This window comes from Hemitrygon akajei, chromosome 7 (genome assembly GCF_048418815.1).
Source record: "Hemitrygon akajei chromosome 7, sHemAka1.3, whole genome shotgun sequence".
NCBI lineage: Eukaryota > Metazoa > Chordata > Chondrichthyes > Myliobatiformes > Dasyatidae > Hemitrygon > Hemitrygon akajei.
The window spans coordinates 115,187,805-115,213,240 of record NC_133130.1 but is presented as its reverse complement, the minus strand read 5'-3'; the positions used below and the strand labels follow the sequence as shown (position 1 = coordinate 115,213,240).

Genomic DNA, 25,436 nt, shown 5'->3' with positions numbered 1-25,436 from the left:
AGGTGGCCCGGACTTCAACGCAGATCTGAGTGGGGATGGATTTGCCGCCTACTGAGGGGCTGTGGGCTGCCAAGAGCGAACGGGACGCTGGGTGGAGCCATGCACTGAGTACGTGAGGCCGGCTGGCAGCCGCTCTTCCCGTGCCTGCTCACTCCCCCGTCACCGTACTTATTTGTTTAGAGATACAGCACAGTAACAGGCCCTTCTGGCCTAACAAACCCGCGCAGCCAACTAACCTAACCATCTCTGGAACGTGGGAGGAAACCAGAGCATCAGGGGGAAACCCAAGTGGTCGTGGGGAGAACATCGATATCCCTTTCAGGCAGCGATGGGAACTGAACCCGGGTCACTGGTGCTGTAAAGTGTTGTGCTAACCCCACACTGTGACTGTCTCACACACGATCTCCACCTCATCACCTACCTGCTCTGCACTGTCTCAGTAGCTTTCACACTTTATTCTGCTTTCTGTTATTGTTTAACCTTGTACTACCTCGATTGATCGGTGTGAAAAGTATGGGCAGCGCAGTGGCAGAGCCGTCAGCGTGACACTATTACAGCTTGAGGCATTCCGGAGCTCCGAGCTCAATTCCGCGGCCCCTGTAAGGAGTCTCCGCGTGCGGTCTCCGTGGGAATGCGTGGCTTTCTCCCAGGAGCTCCGGTTTCCTCCCAAAGTCCAAAGACACAGCGGGTAGGTTAACTGATCATTGTAGATTGCCCCGTGATTAGGCTAGGGTTAATCAGGGTTGCGGTGTTGCTGGGGAATACAGAGTGGAAGGGGAATAGGTAGAGAAAGAAAGACAAGATTTTCACTCTATCTCAGTACACGTGACAATAACAAACCAATTCCAATTTTAATTCCAAATCCATTTCTGGGTTACGTATAGTTCTCAGTAACAGCAGTGCGGGGAATACCTGGTCACTTTATTAAACTCAGGATCAGAACTGGATCTATTCATGAAACCAGCTGTTAGGTGACAGCAGTGCAGTGCAAGACGTAAAAATTATTCCAACTAACAAAAAATAAACAGTGCAAAAGACAAATGGTGAGGTAGTGTTCGTGGGTTGATGGATCATTCGGAAATCTGATGGCTGAGGGGGAAAAGCAGTCTCTAGTGAGGGCCGTAAGGCTCCCCTACCTCGCCCCTGATGGTAGCAATGAGAAAAGGGCAAGGCGTCCTTAATCATGGAAGATATCCTCAAAGGTAGGGACGGTTGTGCCTGTGACGGAGCTGGCTGGGTCTACAACTCTCTAACGACCCTTTGCATTGAAACACAGTACCAGACGGTGATACAACCCGTTAGAATGTTCTCCACCGAACACTGTAGGAACTTGCAAGAGTCTTGGCGACATACCGAATCCCCTCAAACCCTTACCGAAGTTCATCGGCTGGCGTGCATTTCTCAAGACTGCATCTATGTGTCCTCGAGCCTGGTGGCATGTGCTTTGAGGATTCTGGGAAGGGGCAGAAGAGAGAACGTCCAGGGTAGATGGGTCATAATGGGCTAGAGGGACTGTTTTGCTAGGTGTACCCAATGGCCTTTGTGTAGGAGGAACTGTAGGGACAAATTCACCCATCACAGAACACAAATCCATCACGTTATCAGCTTGCAGTTGGTGAGGGAGAAAGGTCAATAATTGGTTTTAATGATCGGCCTTTCTGGTCTGAAAGCCTGTTCTAAGTTGAAGCAATTGTGACAACTGCCTGCACGAACCTTTCCAAAACTTCACAGGGACTTTGGCCACTTTATCCTGGAGCTACTTTCTTCACTTTCTTGGCAGGGTTAGGAGGATCAGCTCGTCATCGAACACGCAAACAATTTTCAACCGATCTGCTATTGAATGCATTGTGATTAGTTGTGCCACGGTCTCATATACCAATTCAAACGTGAACGAACGTAAGAAGCTGCCCATTACATCCCGGCCCACCGTCGGTAGTGTCGCCAGGTTGCACTGCCTCAAGAAGGCAGCATCTGTCATCACAGACCCCCACCATCGGGCCGCGCCGTCTTCTTACAGCTCCCGTCGGGCGGGAGCTACAGAAACCTGAGGTCCCACACCAGGTTCAAGAACAGCTTCAACCATTTGGTTCTTGAACTTACCTACACAGCCAGATCACAGCCTCATTACAGCAACACTACAACTGCTTTGCATTAAAATGGACTTTCACTGTTCTCATTGTTTTCCTGCAAGATGTTGCATAATCTGTGTTCAGATACAATACGGAGCCGGCCTTTGACCCAAATCCCAATTTTTAACCTATTCCAAGATCAATTTAACTCTTTCTTCCCACAGTGCCCTCCATCTCCTTTCACCCGTGTGACTAAGAATCACAGAGATGCCTCAACAAGAGGTGGAGCATCTGCCTCTACCATCACCCCTGGCGGGGCACTTACCGCTCCGTGTGTGAAGAACCCACCTCTGACATCCCTCCTACACTTTCCTCCATTTACATTACCATTACGTCCTCCATAAATGCCATTCCCGCCCGGGGTCAGGTCTCTGGGTGTCCACTCAATCTACGCCCCTGTAACGTGGACTGAAGCACTGGTATGGGAATGGGAAGCTGATTTAAAATGGACGGCCACTGGGAGGTCCTTGCTGCTGACGGAGAGAGCGAAGGTGCGTCGGGTTTCACCGGGGTAGAGGCGGCCACGCCAGGACCGGCGACCCCGCGGGGGTTCACCGATCTCAAGTGTCACCTCACCTGAAGCACGGCGTAGGGCCGTGAATGGGGGTGAGGGAGGAGGTGTGGGACAGATGAGGCACTTGTCACACTTGCAGGGATCCAAGTCTGCCCCAAATTTTTACACTTCGTTTTCATTGTCATGGGAGATGGTGCTGCAGCGTGGCAACTCGTTGCAAACTACTGACTGTAGATCAGTTCTGATCCCCTCCCGTTATATTCTGCCTCCTGGATCTCACAAAGTGGCCACGGAGGGTACGCTCCTGGTCTGCTGCTGCTGTAGCCCATCCACTTCGAGGTTCCATGTGTTGTGCATTCAGAGACGCCCTTCTGCACACCACTGTTGTAACGTGTGGTTATTTAAGTTATTATTGCCTTCTTGTCAGCTTGAGCCAGTCTGGCCGTTCTCCTCTGACCTCTCTCATCAACAAGGCGTTTTCCCCCCACAGAACAGCTACTCACTAGATTCTTCTTGTTTCTTTCTCTATAAAGTCTAGATCTTTTGTTTTAATTGGGTTCTATTGGGTTTCCTTCTTTCGTAGTTGCCTGTAAGAAGATGAATCACAAGGGTGTATAAAGTGTACCTACTTTGAAAATAAATGTACTTTGAACTTTCAGCAAGGCGCTTCCACCCACAGAACTGCCAGTCAGTCATTGGATGTGTTTCTCGCACCATTCTCCGTAAACCCTAGAGACTGTCGTGAATGAAAATCCCAGGAGATCAGCTGTTTCTGAGATACTCAACCCACCCCATCTGGCACCAACAATCATTCCACGGTCAAAGTCACTTAGATCACAGTTCTTCCTTGTTCTGAAGTTTGGCCTGAACAACAATTGAATCTCTTGACCATGTCTACAAGCTTTTATGCATCGAGTTGCTACCTCATGATTGGCTGATTAGATATTTGCATTAATGAGCAGGTGTACAGTTGTACTTTAAATAAAGTGGTCACTGAGTATATAGCGTGAGTGAGTGTCATTGCTATTACCAAGAAGAAAGTGCTTGGATCGATGAAAAGCCTGAAGGTAGATGGACCACGTTCAGGAATTAGCTGAAGAGATTGTGGAGGCATTAGTAATGATTTTTTCAAGAATTTATACATTCTGGAATGTTCCAGAGGCCTGGAAAATTGCAAATGTCACCCCACTCTTTAAGAATGGAGGGAGGCAGAAGAAAGGCATTTATAGGCCAGTTGGTCTGACCTCGGTGGTTAGGAAGATGTTGGAGTCTATTATTAAGGATGAGGATTTAAAATACTTGGGAGGCACATGATGAAATAGGCCAAAGTCAGCATGGTTTTCTGAAGGGGAAATCTTGCTTGATACACCTGTTGGATTTCTTTGAGGAAACAACAAGCAGGATAGACAAAAGAGAGTCAGTGGATGTTGTTCATTTGGATTTTCAGAAGGTCTTTGACGAGGTGCTGCACATGAGGCTGCTAAATAAGATATTAAGATATCCATAAGATATCCATATTGCTCTGATCCACTTAGAGGAACCGAACACTTACGTGAGGATGTTATTTGTGGACTTTAGTTCTGCATTTAACACAGTCCCCCATAAACTGGTCAGCAAACTGAACACTCTTGGCCTTGGTTCCTCCCTGTGCTCATGGGTCATGGACTTTCTCACAGACCGACCACAGCAAGTCAGAGTTGGTAAGCACACCTCCACCACCCTCATCTCAAAAACAGGCAGCCCTATGCTCTACACACTCTTCACACATGACTGCACACCATCTACACCTCCAACTCCATAATTAAATTCGCGGATGATACCACAGGACGAAACAGTCTACAGGCTCGAGGTGGATTATCTGACGGAGTGGTGTAAGGACAATGACCTGATCCTTAACACTTCTAAAACAAAAGAGATGATCATTGACTTCAGGAGATCAAAGGACAGAGTACACCCCCCCCCTCCCCATACATGGAGAGGTAGTGGAAAGTGTGGAAAACCTGAAGTTCCTTGGAGTTATGTTGTCAAAACAGCCGACAAGGACCACCAACACCTCGCTGCTTGTGAAAAAAGGCACAACAAAGACTCTTCTTCCTCAGAAAGCTGAAACAGGCCGAACTTCCACAAAAGCTGTTGCTTAACTTCTACAGAAGCACAATTGAAACCATCCTGACCAACAGCGCCACCATGTGGTGGGCCAGCTGCACAGGCGCTGAGCGACAAGACCTGCATCGTGTGGTGAAGGCGGCCCAGTGAATTGTCAGGATGGAGCTCCCAGGACTGGACACCATCTATTCCAGCAGACTCAGGAGGAAAGCAATCAGCATAACCAGAGACACCACACACCCCGGCCACTCCCTGTTAGACCCGCTGCCATCCAGCAAAAGGTTCAGGACACTAAAATCCAGGACAAATAGACTGAGGAACAGCTTCTACCCCAGAGCTGTGGCCTCCATCACACCACTCCCACAGAACAATGACTGAAACTGTGAGCACACACAAGGACTCAAATACTCGCAAGAGGCAAAGAATCAGATAAAGGGGACCTTTTCTGGTTGGCTGCCAGTGACAAGGGTAGTGCCATTGGGGTTGGTGTTGGGACCATATCTTTTCATGTTATATGTCAATAATCTGGATGAAGGAATCGATGGCTTTGTGGCCATGTTTGCAGAAGGGGAATAAGAAAGGAAGTGGAAGATGGAATACAGTATCGGGAAGCAGGCGGTCGTGCACTTTGGCAGAAGGAATAAAGGCATAGACTATTTTCTAAATGGGCACAAAATTCAAAAATCAGAGGTGCAGAGGGACTTGGGAGTCCTTGTGCAGGATTCCCTAAAGGTCAACTTGCAGGTTGAGTGGGTGGTAAGGAAGGTGCTCATTTCGAAAGGACTAGAACACATACAAGGATGTAATGCTGAAGCTACATAAGGCATTGTCAGACAGTACTTGGAGTATTGTGAGCAGTTTAAGACCCCTTATCCAATCACAAATAAGAGAAAATCTGCAGATTCTGGAAATGCGAGCAACACACAGTAAATGCTGGAGGAACTCAGCAGGCCGGGCAGCATCTATAGGAAAAAATTACAGTCACCGTTTCGGGCTGAGAGTCTTGATGAAGGTAACTCATTCCACATTCTCTCCACCCTCTGAATGAAGAAATTCCCTCACAGGTTCCCCTTAAATATTTCACCTTTCAGCCTAAAGCTATAACCTCTCGTTCTGGTCTCATCCAGCCTCAGTGGGAAAAGCCTGCTGGCATTTTACCCTGTCTATGCCCCACCAATAATTTTGTATCCCTCTGTCAAATTTCCCCTCATTCTCCTATAGTCTCGGGAATTAAGTCCAAAGCTATTCAACCTTTCTCTGTAACTCAGGTCCTGAAGTCTTGGCAACATCCTTGTAAATTTTCTCTGCAATCTTCCAGTCTCAGTGACATCTTTATAAAAACAATGAACCCATTCCAGTAAAAAGAACTCCAATACCAAACTGCTCGGCCTGGCTGTTCCTGAGCCACCCTGGCAACAGTGCTGCCTGTACTAGCAGAGGAAGTGTCGCAGTCAAAGTTCAAAGCAAATTTACTATCAAAGTACGTGTATGTCACCATACACTACCCTGAGATTCATTTTCCTGTGGGTACAATTGAATTAGCCAGCAACTATACGTAGTTTCCCATTGAGGCTGGCTGGGACTACAACCACAGGTCATGGGTTAAGGATGAAAGGTGAAAAGTTAAAGGGGAATGTTAGGGGAAACTTCTTCACTCAGAGGGTCGTGGGAGTGTGGAATGAGCTGCCAGCACAAGAGGTGCGAGCGAGTTTGATTTCAACGGTTAAGGGAAGTTTGGATAGGTACATGGATGGGAGGGCTATGGAGAGCTTTGGTCTCAGTGCAGGTCGATGGGAGTAGGCAGTTTAAATGATTTGACACAGACTAGACGGGCCAAAGAGCTAGTTCCTGTACTGTACTCTATAACTCCAAACAAAGACTGACAGGCAAGTAATGTACAAGAGGACAAATCATGCACGTAATTATTTTAAGAAGTAAGTAAATTGTACAGAGAACATGAGTTGTAGAGTTATTGAAAGTGAGTCTATCGGTTGTGGAATCAGTTCAGTGTTGGGGTGAGTGAAATTATCCACGTTGGTTCAGGAGCCTGTAGGGTCATAACAGTTCCCTAGTGTTCATCCAAGGTGCAGATCTAACTCGCTCTCCAACTGTGCCGGGGTAGAGTTACACACACCATTTTAGCTTCAGTAACATCGGCCTCCAGATGATTGTCATTTCCACTCTGAACTCTCCCAGCTGAAGGTCTGGGCTCAGCAGGGAATCGAATGTCTGACAGACGCACGCAGTCACATTGTGCTCTGTTTTAATGCCGCTCTTTACAGCTTCAATGGGTAACAGCTTGGTTGTAGGATTCACCAATTAGATGATCACATTACAGTATGTTCTCCGTGCAGGGACAAGCCAGTCAGATCAACTTATCTGTGATGGTGTTCATATTTCACACAAGCCTAAAGCCTAAGACACTGCCAAACCCTTGCTGAACCTGGCGTTTGCCGTGTAATGTGTTGTTTTGTGGTAATACACTGCAAGACTTAAACATTCCTCTAAGTTACAACATTAAATATAAAATTTCATCACATACGTCAGTGACCATAAACCTGGTCCTGAAAACAGTACAGCAAAATAGTGAGGTGGTATTCATGGACCCTTCAGGAAGCTGGTGGCGGGGGGAAAGATGCTGTGCCTAAAAATGTTGAGTGTGTGTCTTCAGGCTCCTAAATCTCCTCCTTGATGGTAGCAAGGAGAAGAGGTCTTGTCTTGGGTGACGGGGGTCTTTAATGATGGCTGCTGCCTTTCTGAGGCACCGCCTTTTGAAGATGTCCTCGATGGTGGGGAGGCGACTGCCCACGACGACTGGTTTTACAACCCTCTGCAGCTTTTACCGACCCTCTGCACTGGAACCTCCACACCAAATGGTGGAGCAACCAGTTAGAAAGCTCCCCACCGTACAGCTATAGAAATTTGCTGGAGCACCCTCTCCCTGATGTACCTAACCATCTCACGCGCAGAGGAACCGATGTCACCAATCTGACGAGCTTCCTGTAACTCAATGCGTCCCTCTGAGAAATGAAGTAACTCCTAAAAATCATGACATGTCAGCTGATTCTGATATGGGTCTCTATCCGTGAAACACCAGAGAGACATTCTGTACTGAGCCATAAACCAATTGTTTGGAATCAAATTACATTACCTGGTGTCTCAGGGCACCCGGCCCTAGCATTCCTTCTCTGCCACCTGCCCCACCCTCCCCAGCGGCACTCCACCCTCACCATCCCCAACAACCTTTACCCCTGCCAGATTTACAAACACATATATATGTGCCTAAGACTTTTGCACAGTGAGATAGTGAAATAAGGACAGAATAATGTGTTCCAGTTACAAGTGGGTGATGCAGGTCAGCAAATAAAGAGCAGGTGCCATGTTGAGGTAGGCTGGCAGATCAGGTGTTCTCTTAGCACAGCAGAGGCCCATTCTGGAGTCTGATAACAGTGCGACTGAGTCTTGAGATTTTACCTCCTGGCCCAACGGGGAGAGAATGACTAAGGTAGGAGGGCACTTTGATTACGTTGGCTACTTGGCAGGTCAGGCAGCATCAATGGAGAAGACTAAATAGTCCATGTTGCAGGCTGAGACCCTTCATCAGGACTGGAAAGGAATGGGGCAGAAGCCAGAATAAGAAGGTGGGGAGAGGGGGATGGAGTCAAAGTGGCAGAGAGAGAGAGAGTGTGTGTGTGGAGTATGAAATAAGAAGCTGGGAGGTGATTAGTGAAGAGGTAACGAGGGGAGATGGCCTGTAAAAAGAGGAGAGTGGGAGGGGTGGGACAAGGGCATAAATTGGTGAACTAGAGAGAGATGAAAGGCAATGGGCCGGTGGTTCGAGGTAGGGGAGAGGAGCTGAGAGACAGTGGCAGGTCCCAGGATAAAGAGGAAAAATGGGTGAGGATGTTGAGGTGAGGTCAGAGGGAGGAGAGAGGTGAAAGTTGGAGGGAGGTAAGCAGGAACTCCAAGGGCTTCCTTGTGGGATCTGCATGGGTTGGTGCCATTTCCTGCTAGTTCAAGGTCAAAGTTCAAAGTAAATTTGTTACCAAAGTACAAATACATTACCATATTTTACCTTGAAATTCATTTTCCTGCAGGCACTTACAGAAAAAATAAAGAAATGAGATGAAGAAGTATTTCTTTAGCCAGGGACTGGTGAATCTGTGGAATTCTTTGCCTCAGACAGCTGTGGAGGCCGAGTCTTTATATATATTTAAGACAGAGTTTGACGAATTCTGGATTAGTCAGGACACGAAGGGATAAGGGGAGAAGGCAGGAGATTGGGGCTGAGAGGAAAATTGGATCAGCTATGATGAAATGGCAGAGCAGACTCAATGGGCCAAATGGCCTAACTCTGTTCCTATATCTTATGGAGTCTATGACAAACTATACATAAACTCAGGCGGACAAAGTGTATAAATAAAAATCAATACTGAGAACGTGAATTGTAGAGTCCCTGAAAGTAAGTCTGCAGGTTGCAGACTCAGTTCAGAGTTGAGGGGAGTGAAGTTATCCATGCTGGTTTGGGAGCCTGTTGGCTGTAGGGTAATGACTGTCCCTGAATCAGGTGCTGCGGTACCTGGGACTCCTGTACTTCCTGCCCGATGTTTGTCAGGAACAACAGGGAGGGGTAAGAGAAGGGGGGACATCAGCTCACCTCGCAGCAGTGTTTTCAGGTTAACCTTGGCTTGCCGATGCAGGTCTTCCACGCAGGGCGATCGGGTCGATGGCAGGAACACATTCTCCTGCTGGTGAAGCGACACCTTGTAGTGGACTGTCCAACGATTCTCTTCATCCAGGTTCGAGACAGCTGCAATCAAGAGGGAGATGGTCACCTCATCTGACTCTGACATGTATTAACTTTCCAATCGGTCCCACTCAGCTCTGACCGTGGTCCCCGGTGATGGGTCACCAGCTCACTGCCCTGGTCACGACCACCCCCCGCCAAAGTCCTCGGTCACATGTCACACGTACCAGGATACCGGGAAAAGCTTCTGTCTCTGTGAAATCCAGACAAATCATTCTATACATATGTATGTCAAGAAGAACTGGTTCAATTCCCTCCTCTGTCTGTAAGTAACACTGATACCGTGCCAGTGATTCCAGTTTAATTCCCTCCTCTGTCTGTAAGTAACACTGATACCGTGCCAGTGATTCCGGTTTAATTCCCTCCTCTTTCTGTAAGTAACACTGATACTGTGCCAGTTATTCCGGTTTAATTCCTGCCTCTGTCTGTAAGTAACACTGATACCGTGCCAGTGATTCCGGTTTAATTCCCTCCTCTGTCTGTAAGTAACACTGATACCGTGCCAGTGATTCCGGTTTAATTCCTGCCTCTGTCTGTAAGTAACACTGATACCGTGCCAGTGATTCCAGTTTAATTCCCTCCTCTTTCTGTAAGTAACACTGATACCGTGCCAGTGATTCCAGTTTAATTCCTGCCTCTGTCTGTAAGTAACACTGATACCATGCCAGTGATTCCAGTTTAATTCCTGCCTCTGTCTGTAAGTAACACTGATACCGTGCCAGTGATTCCAGTTTAATTCCTGCCTCTGTCTGTAAGTAACACTGATACCGTGCCAGTGATTCCAGTTTAATTCCTGCCTCTGTCTGTAAGTAACACTGATACCGTGCCAGTGATTCCGGTTTAATTCCCTCCTCTGTCTGTAAGTAACACTGATACCGTGCCAGTGATTCCAGTTTAATTCCTGCCTCTGTCTGTAAGTAACACTGATACCGTGCCAGTGATTCCGGTTTAATTCCCTCCTCTGTCTGTAAGTAACACTGATACCGTGCCAGTTATTCCGGTTTAATTCCTGCCTCTGTCTGTAAGTAACACTGATACCATGCCAGTGATTCCAGTTTAATTCCCTCCTCTGTCTGTAAGTAACAATGATACCGTGCCAGTGATTCCGGTTTAATTCCCTCCTCTTTCTGTAAGTAACACTGATACCGTGCCAGTGATTCCGGTTTAATTCCCTCCTCTGTCTGTAAGTAACACTGATACCGTGCCAGTTATTCCGGTTTAATTCCCTCCTCTGTCTGTAAGTAACACTGATACCCTGCCAGTTATTCCGGTTTAATTCCTGCCTCTTTCTGTAAGTAACACTGATACCGTGCCAGTGATTTCGGTTTAATTCCCTCCTCTTTCTGTAAGTAACACTGATACCGTGCCAGTGATTCCGGTTTAATTCCCTCCTCTGTCTGTAAGTAACACTGATACCGTGCCAGTTATTCCGGTTTAATTCCCTCCTCTGTCTGTAAGTAACACTGATACCCTGCCAGTTATTCCGGTTTAATTCCTGCCTCTGTCTGTAAGTAACACTGATACCGTGCCAGTGATTCCAGTTTAATTCCCTCCTCTGTCTGTAAGTAACACTGATACCGTGCCAGTTATTCCGGTTTAATTCCTGCCTCTGTCTGTAAGTAACACTGATACCATGCCAGTGATTCCAGTTCAATTCCCTCCTCTGTCTGTAAGTAACACTGATACCGTGCCAGTTATTCCGGTTTAATTCCCTCCTCTGTCTGTAAGTAACACTGATACCGTGCCAGTTATTCCGGTTTAATTCCTGCCTCTGTCTGTAAGTAACACTGATACCATGCCAGTGATTCCAGTTTAATTCCCTCCTCTGTCTGTAAGTAACAATGATACCGTGCCAGTGATTTCGGTTTAATTCCCTCCTCTTTCTGTAAGTAACACTGATACCGTGCCAGTGATTCCGGTTTAATTCCCTCCTCTGTCTGTAAGTAACACTGATACCGTGCCAGTTATTCCGGTTTAATTCCCTCCTCTGTCTGTAAGTAACACTGATACCCTGCCAGTTATTCCGGTTTAATTCCCTCCTCTGTCTGTAAGTAACACTGATACCCTGCCAGTTATTCCGGTTTAATTCCTGCCTCTGTCTGTAAGTAACACTGATACCGTGCCAGTGATTCCGGTTTAATTCCCTCCTCTGTCTGTAAGTAACACTGATACCGTGCCAGTGATTCCGGTTTAATTCCCTCCTCTGTCTGTAAGTAACACTGATACCGTGCCAGTTATTCCGGTTTAATTCCCTCCTCTGTCTGTAAGTAACACTGATACCCTGCCAGTTATTCCGGTTTAATTCCTGCCTCTGTCTGTAAGTAACACTGATACCGTGCCAGTGATTCCAGTTCAATTCCCTCCTCTGTCTGTGAGTAACACTGATACCGTGCCAGTTATTCCGGTTTAATTCCCTCCTCTGTCTGTAAGTAACACTGATACCGTGCCAGTGATTCCAGTTTAATTCCTGCCTCTTTCTGTAAGTAACACTGATACCGTGCCAGTGATTCCAGTTTAATTCCCCCCTCTGTCTGTAAGTAACACTGATACCGTGCCAGTGATTCCAGTTTAATTCCTGCCTCTTTCTGTAAGTAACACTGATACCGTGCCAGTGATTCCAGTTTAATTCCTGCCTCTGTCTGTAAGTAACACTGATACCGTGCCAGTGATTCCAGTTTAATTCCCCCCTCTGTCTGTAAGTAACACTGATACCGTGCCAGTGATTCCAGTTTAATTCCTGCCTCTTTCTGTAAGTAACACTGATACCGTGCCAGTGATTCCAGTTTAATTCCTGCCTCTGTCTGTAAGTAACACTGATACCGTGCCAGTGATTCCAGTTCAATTCCCTCCTCTGTCTGTAAGTAACACTGATACCATGCCAGTTATTCCGGTTTAATTCCTGCCTCTGTCTGTAAGTAACACTGATACCGTGCCAGTTATTCCGGTTTAATTCCCTCCTCTGTCTGTAAGTAACACTGATACCCTGCCAGTGATTCCGGTTTAATTCCCTCCTCTGTCTGTAAGTAACACTGATACCATGCCAGTGATTCCGGTTTAATTCCCTCCTCTGTCTGTAAGTAACACTGATACCATGCCAGTGATTCCGGTTTAATTCCCTCCTCTGTCTGTAAGTAACACTGATACCGTGCCAGTGATTCCGGTTTAATTCCCTCCTCTGTCTGTAAGTAACACTGATACCGTGCCAGTGATTCCGGTTTAATTCCCTCCTCTGTCTGTAAGTAACACTGATACCATGCCAGTGATTCCGGTTTAATTCCCTCCTCTGTCTGTAAGTAACACTGATACCATGCCAGTGATTCCGGTTTAATTCCTGCCTCTGTCTGTAAGTAACACTGATACCGTGCCAGTTATTCCAGTTTAATTCCCTCCTCTGTCTGTAAGTAACACAGATACCGTGCCAGTTATTCCGGTTTAATTCCTGCCTCTGTCTGTAAGTAACACTGATACCGTGCCAGTTATTCCGGTTTAATTCCTGCCTCTGTCTGTAAGTAACAATGATACCGTGCCAGTTATTCCGGTTTAATTCCTGCCTCTGTCTGTAAGTAACACTGATACCGTGCCAGTGATTCCGGTTTAATTCCCTCCTCTGTCTGTAAGTAACACTGATACCGTGCCAGTTATTCCGGTTTAATTCCCTCCTCTGTCTGTAAGTAACACTGATACCGTGCCAGTGATTCCAGTTTAATTCCCTCCTCTGTCTGTAAGTAACACTGATACCGTGCCAGTGATTCCGGTTTAATTCCCTCCTCTGTCTGTAAGTAACACTGATACCGTGCCAGTTATTCCGGTTTAATTCCCTCCTCTGTCTGTAAGTAACACTGATACCGTGCCAGTTATTCCGGTTTAATTCCTGCCTCTGTCTGTAAGTAACACTGATACCGTGCCAGTGATTCCAGTTCAATTCCCTCCTCTGTCTGTGAGTAACACTGATACCGTGCCAGTTATTCCGGTTTAATTCCCTCCTCTGTCTGTAAGTAACACTGATACCGTGCCAGTGATTCCAGTTTAATTCCTGCCTCTTTCTGTAAGTAACACTGATACCGTGCCAGTGATTCCAGTTTAATTCCCCCCTCTGTCTGTAAGTAACACTGATACCGTGCCAGTGATTCCAGTTTAATTCCTGCCTCTTTCTGTAAGTAACACTGATACCGTGCCAGTGATTCCAGTTTAATTCCTGCCTCTGTCTGTAAGTAACACTGATACCGTGCCAGTGATTCCAGTTTAATTCCCCCCTCTGTCTGTAAGTAACACTGATACCGTGCCAGTGATTCCAGTTTAATTCCTGCCTCTTTCTGTAAGTAACACTGATACCGTGCCAGTGATTCCAGTTTAATTCCTGCCTCTGTCTGTAAGTAACACTGATACCGTGCCAGTGATTCCAGTTCAATTCCCTCCTCTGTCTGTAAGTAACACTGATACCATGCCAGTTATTCTGGTTTAATTCCTGCCTCTGTCTGTAAGTAACACTGATACCGTGCCAGTGATTCCGGTTTAATTCCCTCCTCTGTCTGTAAGTAACACTGATACCGTGCCAGTTATTCCGGTTTAATTCCCTCCTCTGTCTGTAAGTAACACTGATACCCTGCCAGTGATTCCGGTTTAATTCCCTCCTCTGTCTGTAAGTAACACTGATACCATGCCAGTGATTCCAGTTTAATTCCCTCCTCTGTCTGTAAGTAACACTGATACCATGCCAGTGATTCCGGTTTAATTCCCTCCTCTGTCTGTAAGTAACACTGATACCGTGCCAGTGATTCCGGTTTAATTCCCTCCTCTGTCTGTAAGTAACACTGATACCGTGCCAGTTATTCCGGTTTAATTCCCTCCTCTGTCTGTAAGTAACACTGATACCATGCCAGTGATTCCGGTTTAATTCCCTCCTCTGTCTGTAAGTAACACTGATACCATGCCAGTGATTCCGGTTTAATTCCTGCCTCTGTCTGTAAGTAACACTGATACCGTGCCAGTTATTCCAGTTTAATTCCCTCCTCTGTCTGTAAGTAACACAGATACCATGCCAGTGATTCCGGTTTAATTCCTGCCTCTGTCTGTAAGTAACACTGATACCCTGCCAGTGATTCCGGTTTAATTCCCTCCTCTGTCTGTAAGTAACACTGATACCATGCCAGTGATTCCGGTTTAATTCCCTCCTCTGTCTGTAAGTAACACTGATACCATGCCAGTGATTCCGGTTTAATTCCCTCCTCTGTCTGTAAGTAACACTGATACCGTGCCAGTGATTCCGGTTTAATTCCCTCCTCTGTCTGTAAGTAACACTGATACCGTGCCAGTTATTCCGGTTTAATTCCCTCCTCTGTCTGTAAGTAACACTGATACCATGCCAGTGATTCCGGTTTAATTCCCTCCTCTGTCTGTAAGTAACACTGATACCATGCCAGTTATTCCGGTTTAATTCCTGCCTCTGTCTGTAAGTAACACTGATACCGTGCCAGTTATTCCGGTTTAATTCCTGCCTCTGTCTGTAAGTAACAATGATACCGTGCCAGTTATTCCGGTTTAATTCCTGCCTCTGTCTGTAAGTAACACTGATACCGTGCCAGTTATTCCGGTTTAATTCCCTCCTCTGTCTGTAAGTAACAATGATACCGTGTCAGTGATTCCGGTTTAATTCCTGCCTCTGTCTGTAAGTAACACTGATACCGTGCCAGTGATTCCGGTTTAATTCCCTCCTCTTTCTGTAAGTAACACTGATACCGTGCCAGTTATTCCGGTTTAATTCCTGCCTCTGTCTGTAAGTAACACTGATACCGTGCCAGTGATTCCGGTTTAATTCCCTCCTCTGTCTGTAAGTAACACTGATACCGTGCCAGTGATTCCGGTTTAATTCCCTCCTCTTTCTGTAAGTAACAATGATACCGTGCCAGTGATTCCGGTTTAATTCCCTCCTCTGTCTGTAAGTAACACTGATACTGTGCCAGTTATTCCGGTTTAATTCCCTCCTCTTTCTGTAAGTAACACTGATACCGTGCCAGTTATTCCGGTTTAATTCCCTCCTCTGTCTGTAAGTAACACTGATACCGTGCCAGTGATTCCGGTTTAATTCCCTCCTCTTTCTGTAAGTAACAATGATACCGTGCCAGTTATTCCGGTTTAATTCCTGCCTCTGTCTGTGAGTAACACTGATACCGTGCCAGTGATTCCGGTTTAATTCCCTCCTCTGTCTGTAAGTAACACTGATACCGTGCCAGTTATTCCAGTTTAATTCCCTCCTCTGTCTGTAAGTAACACTGATACCGTGCCAGTTATTCCGGTTTAATTCCTGCCTCTGTCTGTGAGTAACACTGATACCGTGCCAGTTATTCCGGTTTAATTCCTGCCTCTGTCTGTAAGTAACACTGATACCGTGCCAGTTATTCCAGTTTAATTCCCTCCTCTGTCTGTAAGTAACACTGATACCGTGCCAGTTATTCCGGTTTAATTCCTGCCTCTGTCTGTAAGTAACACTGATACCGTGCCAGTGATTCCGGTTTAATTCCCTCCTCTGTCTGTAAGTAACACTGATACCGTGCCAGTTATTCCAGTTTAATTCCCTCCTCTGTCTGTAAGTAACACTGATACCGTGCCAGTGATTCCGGTTTAATTCCTGCCTCTGTCTGTAAGTAACACTGATACCGTGCCAGTGATTCCGGTTTAATTCCCTCCTCTGTCTGTAAGTAACACTGATACCGTGCCAGTTATTCCGGTTTAATTCCTGCCTCTGTCTGTAAGTAACACTGATACCGTGCCAGTGATTCCGGTTTAATTCCCTCCTCTGTCTGTAAGTAACAATGATACCGTGCCAGTGATTCCAGTTTAATTCCCTCCTCTTTCTGTAAGTAACAATGATACCGTGCCAGTTATTCCGGTTTAATTCCCTCCTCTTTCTGTAAGTAACACTGATACCGTGCCAGTTATTCCGGTTTAATTCCCTCCTCTTTCTGTAAGTAACACTGATACCGTGCCAGTTATTCCGGTTTAATTCCCTCCTCTGTCTGTAAGTAACACTGATACCGTGCCAGTGATTCCGGTTTAATTCCCTCCTCTTTCTGTAAGTAACACTGATACCGTGCCAGTTATTCCGGTTTAATTCCCTCCTCTTTCTGTAAGTAACACTGATACCGTGCCAGTTATTCCGGTTTAATTCCCTCCTCTTTCTGTAAGTAACACTGATACCGTGCCAGTGATTGCAGTTTAATTCCTGCCTCTGTCTGTAAGTAACACTGATACCGTGCCAGTGATTCCGGTTTAATTCCCTCCTCTGTCTGGAAGCAGTTTATATGTCTCCCTGTGACTGTGTGGGTTTCCTCCGGGTGTTCCGGTCTTCTCCACATTCCAAAGACGTATGGGTTAGTGGTTATTTGAGTTACTGTCACCTTCCTGTCAGCTTGAACCAGTCTGGCCATTCTCCTCTGATCTCGCTCATTAACAAGGCGTTTTCACCCACTGAACCACCGTTTGTTGGATGCTTTTTGCTTTTCACCCCATTCTCTGTAAACTCTATAGACTATGATGCGTGAAAATCCCAGGAGATCCGCGGTTTCTGAGAGACTCAAACTACCCTGTCTGGCACCAACAATCATTCCATGGTCAAAGTCACTCAGATCACTCTGGTGTTTGGTCTGAACCTCTTGACCATGTCTGTGTGCTCTCATGCATTGAGTTGCTGCTGCACGATTGGCTGATGAGTTACGTGCATTAATGAGCAGGTGTACAAGTGTACCTACTAATGTGGCCACTGGCTGTATATGTTGCAATCTGTGTCCCTCTTTACCACCTCAGTGAACTTTTGTCAGGCAATGATCAGTGTGGATGACAGGCAGACAAAAGCTTTCCTCACTGTGTTGGGGTTCACATGACAAAAATAAAACGATAAATTAATAATAAACATTTTCCTCCCACAGGAGCTTTATAACATTCCCAGAAGTGCCTCGGTGGAAAACACCGAGTGTTTACTCAGCAGATTCCTAGACCCTCGAAGTTCAAAGTCAATTCACTAACAAAGTACGTACACAGCACAGTCTGTTGTCCGCTGATCCTGTTTCCAGTTACTCTTCTGTAGATTTGCCACAGAAAAGGGATCTCAGCGTTGTACATGCTCTGATAGAAATTTTACTTGGAACTTCGCTGCGTCACCAAATACAACCCAGAGATTCATTTTCTTCTGGGTATTCACAGTAGAACAAAAAAAAACACAGTAGAAACAGTGGAAAAACTACAAGCAAATGGGCAAGTCTTCTTTTTGCAAAAGAAAACAAAATGTGCAAATGCAAACAAAAAACTTTTAAAAATAACAATTCATTTATTTAGAGATACAGTGCGGAATAGGCCCAGCGGCCCTCCCATTTAACCCTAGCCTAAGTGCAGGACAATTTACAATGACCAATTAACCTACTAACTGGTAGGTCTCTAGAATCTGGGAGGAAATCAGAGCACCCAGAGGAAACTCAGTCAGTCACTGGGAAATCGTACAAACTCCTTACAGGTGGCACCAGAGTTAAAGCCTGAACTCTGACACCCAGGCTGTGGTAGCATCACACTGACTGCCGTGCTACTGTTGGTGCCCCAGCAAATTAACAGTGCTGAGAACACTGGGCCCATAGTTTGTGGATTCAGTTCAGAGTTGATGCGATTGAAGTTATCCATGCTGATTCAAGAGCCTGATGGTTGAGGGGTGATAACTGTCCCTGAACCTGGTGGTGTGGGTCCTGAGGCTCCTGTGCGTCCTTCCTGATGGCAGCAGAGAGAAGGGAGAATGGCCTGGATTTTGGGAGTCTGGCATGGCCCAGCGTTATATGAAGGCATATGGTGTGTCAATGACTCTGCCTCTCTTCTCAGACGGACGGAGAAGAACCCAAAGCACCACTCTGAAGAATAAGGGAATTCCCCACAGTGTCTCGAACACGATTACTTCCTTATACCTCTGACGGCTGTCACACTGCCTTCCGCATTCAGAAAACGGCCGCCGAGTTCTCCACACTACTGCAGTGAATTCCCTCCACTGACAGTACTCCAATAAAACTGAAGGACTACCGAGAACATTTACAAGTTTTGCTAGGAGTTGAGGTATCGGGAACGGTTGAATAGAGTAGGATTTTATTCCCTGGGGCGTAGGAGAATGAGGGGAGATTTGATAGAGGTATACAAAATTATTGGGGGGGGGGGTGTGGTATAGATAGGATAAATGCAAACAGGTTTTTTCCAGTGAGGTTGGGTGAGACTAGAACAAGAAGTCGAAGGTTAAGGGTGAAAGTTGAAAGGGGAGCATGAGAAAGATCCCCTTCACTCGGAGGGTGGCGGGAGTGCAGAACCAGCAGCCTGCACACGTGGTGGATGTGGGTTTGAATTCAACATTTAAGAGACGTTTGGACGGCAGGAGGATGGAGGGCTATGGTCCGGGTGCAGGTCAATGGGACTAAGCGGAGTAACAGTTCGGCACAGACTAGATGGGCTGAAGGCCCCATTTCTGTGCTGTATGACGCCATGACTGGAGGGAGCTATCCGACACCAGGGTGAGAGTACTCTTAAACCATCTGCCGTGGGTTCACCTGACGTGAATCTCAGTACAAGAGAGGTGGGTGAGGTGGGTACCGCTACAAGTTTCAACATACATTTATTAACAAAGTACGTTTATGTCACCGTATACCACCCTGAGAATGATTTACTTTAATAACGAAGTACGTATATGTCACCGTATACCACCCTGAGAATGATTTACTTTAATAACGAAGTACGTATATGTCACCGTATACCACCCTGAGAATGATTTACTTTAATAACGAAGTACGTATACGTCACCGTATACCACCCTGAGAATGATTTACTTTAATAACGAAGTACGTATATGTCACCGTATACCACCCTGAGAATGATTTACTTTAATAACGAAGTACGTATATGTCACCGTATACCACCCTGAGAATGATTTACTTTAATAACGAAGTACGTTTATGTCACCGTATACCACCTTGAGACCGATTTATTTGCAGGTATTCACGGTAGAGCAGAGAAATAACAACAGAATCAATGAAAAACTACTCACAAAGACTGACAAACGGTCAATGTGCAAAAGAAGACAAACCGTGGAAATACAAATAAATAAATGAGACTGAGAGCATGGTATGTAATACAGAAAAGGTGAGTTGTATGACATCTGATGTTGGCAAGACATTTGTTTGGTCAGGCTACTGGAGAGGAAGAGTTATGGTTCAAACACGGGCAAAGGGGACTGGCTCAGGTAGGCAATCTTTATGTATTTATTGAGATACAGTATGGAATAGGCCTGTCTGGCCCTTTGAACCACGTCACCCAGCAACCGTCTGATTTAACCCTGGCCTAATCCTGGGACAATTTACAGTGACCAATTTACCTACCAACCAGTACATCTTTGGACTGTGAGACGAAACCGGAGAACCCGGAGGAAACCCACACGGTCACGGGGAGAACGTACAAACTCCTTACAGGCAGAGGTTGCGATTGCGCTAAAAGGTTTGTTTCGAAACTGTGTGACTCTATAATTGTATTATTTCTCTCGTTAGGTTACTGACCACTTCAGTAGCCCTCCTTGCTGTTTTAACTATTTTAGTAAAGGTTCGGCCTTCTGCCTGGTACATATCACACCGGCTTTAGCCAACAACGACGCTTCCCCAGAAGTGCTTTGGAGAAGTTTCCAGCAGCAACTTACGTTCACAAAGACCTCTGTTTCTTTAGTGCTCTCTCAGAACGCCCAGTTTACAGACAACACATTGTTACTGCTGTAATGCAGTTTCTCATTTGCGGGCAGCAACACCCCACAGCGTTTCATCACATCGAGTCCGTCTGCTTTTGTGTTTTGACAGGGCAAGAAGTAAAGGGCCAGGAATTTGGAAAATCCTGGAAGAATGGCTCAGAAATTCTCCTCATTTCTGGTCTAAATTGTGATGAAGTATCCAGAACATTTTCAAGGAGCTATACGTCAAAAAGTTGCCACCCATCACCCAGGTCATGCCTTAATCTCACTGCTGCCATCAGGGAGGAGGTACAGAAGCCTGAAGGCACACACTCAGTAATTCAGGAACAGCTTCTTCCCCTCTGCCATCCGATTCCTAAATGGACATTGAACCCATGAACACTACCTCACTACTTTTTCATTTCTATTTTTGCACTACTTGTTTAATTTAACTATTATATAAATATATAATAGTTATATTTAATAAATATCTATCTACTGTAATCCATGTTGTTTTCTATTATTACATACTGCATTGTAGTGCTGCTGCACAGACAGCAAATTTCACGACATATGCCGGTGATATTAAACGAGACTCTGATTCTGTCGACGTCTCTCTTTTGTGAGACTGTGCCCTCTGGTCCTCCTGTAAGAATTAGCCTCTCCACATCCACTCTATCTGGGCTTTTCAGCTGGTCTCGAGAGGGATATGGGCCGAACATGGACAAATGGAACTATCTTATTTGGAGATCTTAGTTAGCATGGACCAGTTGGGCTAAGGCCCTGTTTTACTCCAAAACCACAGCAGGAATTGGTGTTCAGTAGATTGTGATTAAGACTTTCATCAGAGCAAAGTGTCGGTGCATTTGAATTTGAGGAGTAGGAGAATGTGTTGTTCAAAGATTGGAAAACCCAGCAGATCAAATGAGTGGGATGACTCGCATAGCTACAAAACCCTTCAGGGTCTTTTTGACCCTGAGGTGCAGGAGGCTCCAATTCAGAGCTGCCCCAGAATGTATTACAACAGCTGGGCTTGCTAAACATTTGAGAGTGGAAACATTTTTGGGAATGCAGGAAAACAATTACAGGAGGCTCATTCCTGCGGTGAAGAGTCAATTGTATCTGATTTACGTGGCCAGTCAGTCCATTCCAGAAAGCCACATCAATCCATCCAGCATATGTTTGTGTTTGAGATGCATTCCTTGCAGTATACATGGCCCTGAGTCAACCTGGGGGTGAGATTCAGCCCCCACAGAGCACACTGCACTGTATAAACTATACTGCGGAAACGATGTACAGGTCACTCCCAAGTCATGACAGGGCTCCGACCCTGTGAGCTGATTCTAACCCAAAGAGTCCGCAGGTCAGAAATAGAGTGGAAGATGCCTCCAACCCTGCAAGTGTTCACAATCTCTCTGTCTCTCTTTATCCCTTCCTTCTCTGTCACTTGCTCTGTCTCTCTCCCTCTCTTCCTCGCTCTCTGTCTGTCAGTCTCTCTGTCTCGGGCCTTCTCTCTCCACCCCTCTCCCATCAGGCAGAAGGTACAGAAGCCTGAAAGTTCGTTCCACCAGGCTCCTGGACAGCTTCTACCTGCTCTTATCAGACCCTTGAATGGACTTCTTGTATGGCAAGTTGGATTGCTCATCTCACAATCCACCTTGTAATGTACGATCTTGCACTCCATCATTTCTGTAGTTTTTACACTTCATTCTGCATTCTGTTATTGATTTCCCTTGCTCTGTGTCAACGCACTGTGTAATGATCTGATCTGTATGAACAGCAGCTCAGTACATGTGACAATAATAAACCAATTCATAGTCAATACAAACCCAGGAGGGCCAATATATGCACACTGCTATACACAGATGCAATCTGCACTGCGTTTAATGCGCTGACCTCTGGCATGATGTAATGTACTACCACACTAACTTTCTTACCCACCCCCCAAAAAGATGCTTTATTCATAACGTACAGGTCCTTCCCCAGCTTAGGTACAGCCTGTAGATGCGAAGAAGTGCTTGGGAAACGGGCGGGATGGGTTTCCTCGCAAGATGGAATTCCATTCACAGCCGCATTTCCAACGGGCGGCCAAAGTTCAAAGTTCACAGTAGATTTATTATCAAATCACGCACTTGACTCCACATACCACTCTGAGATCCTTTTTCTTGCAGGCATTCACAGGAACAGAGAAATAAAATCATTTCTTAGGGCCAGAGCCCTGCTGTAAGCTGGAACATGACACTATCTACATCCACTGTGCCTGCAATGCCAATACCTTCCTTTACAATGAGGCAACATGACTAGCGCTCGCCCTCCTTTAGGGTTTTTTATTACACAGGATCCTGTCACTCAACGCCACAGCCAAAGATGCTGCAAAGATCAGGCAAACAAACTGCTCCAGTTTCAGAGATACAGCTCTGGAACAGGCCTTCTGGCCCCGTGAGAATCAACCTACTAACCCGTACACAGACATAAAATCGCTAAGAACAGAATGCACGGGAGCTGAATGAGCCCATCGACTCTGCTCCACCATTCCACCACAGCTGATCTATAATCCCTCTCACCCCACTCTCCGGCCTTCTCCCCGTCACCTACGATGCTCTGACTGAACAAGAACCTGTCAACCTCCTCTTTAAAAATACCCAATGACCTGGCCTCCACAGTCATCCGTGACAATGAATTCCACAGATCCACTACCCTCTGGATGACGAAATTCCTCCTCATCTCGGTTCTAAAGGGACGTCACAACTCAAAACTGTGATGAAGGAGGGGAAGAAGCTGTTTCTGATCATCATTCCGGGTTGGTGCTTGGAATGAGCTGCCAAAGGAGAAGGTGGAGGCAGGAACAAAACAACATTTAGCAGGTATATGGACAGGTACTTGAATGAGTAGGGCATAGATCAACAAATTTATTTATTCAGAGACACTGTGTGGCCCCAGCGAGACAAACCGCCCAATGACCTAGTTAACCCTAGTCTAATCAGAGAAAAATTGCAATGCCCAATTCATCTACTATCTGCTACGTCTTTGAACTGTGGGAGGAAGTTGGAGCTCCCGGAGAAAACCCTCGGGGTCACAGGAAGGACATGGGAACCTCAACACCAAAACTGAACTCCTAACTCCGACGCCCTGAGCCGGAACGGTGTCGCGCGACACCATGGTTAAAGGTCAATAGAATTGGCCTGTCTACCCCAATCCCATTGGCTTACATTTGGGCCACATCCCTACAAACATTTCCTACCCATGCACCTGTCCAGGTGTCTCTTAAACATTGGAGAGAGAGAAAAGATTAGTTTTATTTGTCCGTCCTTTATGTCAATGACCGATGCGGCCCGGACATGTGTTTGGGGCAACCCACACTTCCAGCACTAACACAGCATGCTCATAACTCTCTAACCCTAACCTGGGCATCGTTTAGAAAGAGGGAGGAAACCCACACGGTCATGGGGAGAATGTACAGAGTAGAATTAGAGATCATGGGTCCAAGGGCGAAAGGTGAGGCATTTAAGGGGAACCTGAAGTGGAACTTCCTCACTCAGAGGGTGGTGCTGGGTGTGGAACGAGCTGCCAGGGAAGTTGCTGATGTAGGTTCAATTGGATGGGAGGGGAAGAAGGACTATGTTCTGGGTGTGTGTGGGTCGATGGGACCAGACAGAATAAGTTTGGCACAGTCTAGGTGGGTCAAGCCTGCACTTACCAGCAGCCTCTCATTGGCCGAGAGAGTTTACATCCTGATTTAGCCAACAATGACTAAGCAGATGAGGACCTTGGACCCATGACACACACCGCAATCCTTATGCGTTCCGTCATCTCAGTCATTCCTTTAGACCCCACCTTTTTAGTGCCTTCACCCATTACAACACAACACGAAATGCTGGAAGAACCCAGGAGGTCCGGCAGCATCCATGGAAATGAATAAACTGTCGACATTTCGGGCTGAGACCCTTCATCAGGACTGGAAAGGAAGGGGGAAGTGGGCAGAATAAGGAGGTCTCCTCCTCTTCCCCTTTCTCCCATGGTCCACTCTACTCTCCTATTAGATTTCTTCTTGTTCAGCAACTTACCTCTTCCACCTATCACCTCCCAGCTTCTTACTTCATCCCCCTCCCCACCTGCCCAGCTTCCCCTTCACCTATCACCTCCCAGCTTCTTACTTCATCCCCCTCCCCACCTGCCCAGCTTCCCCTTCACCTATCATTTGCCAGCTTGAACACCTTCCCCTCCTCCAGCCCACATTTAATTCTGCACAGTCAGGGACACTAGGACCAGAGGGCACAGCCTCAGAATAGAGGGGCCTCCATGTAAAACAGCGATGAGGAGGAATTTCTTTAGCCAGATGATGCTAAATTTGGAAAACTCATTGCCACAGATGTCTGTGGAGGCCAAGTCATTGAGTATATTTTAAATTGAGGTTGATAGGTTCTTGATTAGTCAGGGTGTCAAAGGTTATGGGAAGAAGGAGGGAGAATGTGGTTGAGAGGGATGATAAATCAGCCATGATGGAATGGCCAAGCAGACTTGATGGGTTGAATGGCCTAATTCTGTTCCTGTGTCTTATGATCACTGAACTCCTTACCAAGTTCCACAACACCAGGTTCAGGAACAGCTGTACCCAACAACCATCCCGTTCCACACCACCAGGTTCAGGAACAACTGTACCCAACAACCATCCGGTTCCACAGCCCCAGGTTCAGGAACAGCTGTACATCAACAACCATCCGGCTCCACAACACCAGGTTCAGGAACAGCTGTACCTCAACAACCATCCGGCTCCACAACACCAGGTTCAGGAACACCTGTACCCAACAACCATCCGGTTCCACAGCCCCAGGTTCAGGAACAACTGTACATCAACAACCATCCCGTTCCACACCACCAGGTTCAGGAACAACTGTACCTCAACAACCATCCCGTTCCACACCACCAGGTTCAGGAACAACTGTACCTCAACAACCATCCCGTTCCACACCACCAGGTTCAGGAACAACTGTACCTCAACAACCATCCCGTTCCACACCACCAGGTTCAGGAACAAATGTACCTCAACAACCATCCATTTCCACAGTCCCAGGTTCAGGAACAGCTGTATCCAACAACCATCCGGTTCCACAGTCCCAGGTTCAGGAACAACTGTACATCAACAACCATCCGGTT

At 46.4% G+C, this 25,436-nt stretch overlaps 1 protein-coding gene across 6 annotated transcripts in view; it reads right to left on the bottom strand.

The window, feature by feature from the left end:
* The window catches only part of LOC140730848 (NHS-like protein 1), a 436,201-nt gene that overhangs the window by 39,318 nt on the left and 371,447 nt on the right, over positions 1–25,436 (bottom strand). For all 6 annotated transcript variants that reach the window (XM_073051802.1, XM_073051806.1, XM_073051805.1 and 3 more), the window contains exon 2: positions 9,407–9,559. In XM_073051802.1, the coding sequence (XP_072907903.1) occupies positions 9,407–9,559 (153 nt within the window). The remainder of the gene's footprint in view (positions 1–9,406; positions 9,560–25,436) is intronic.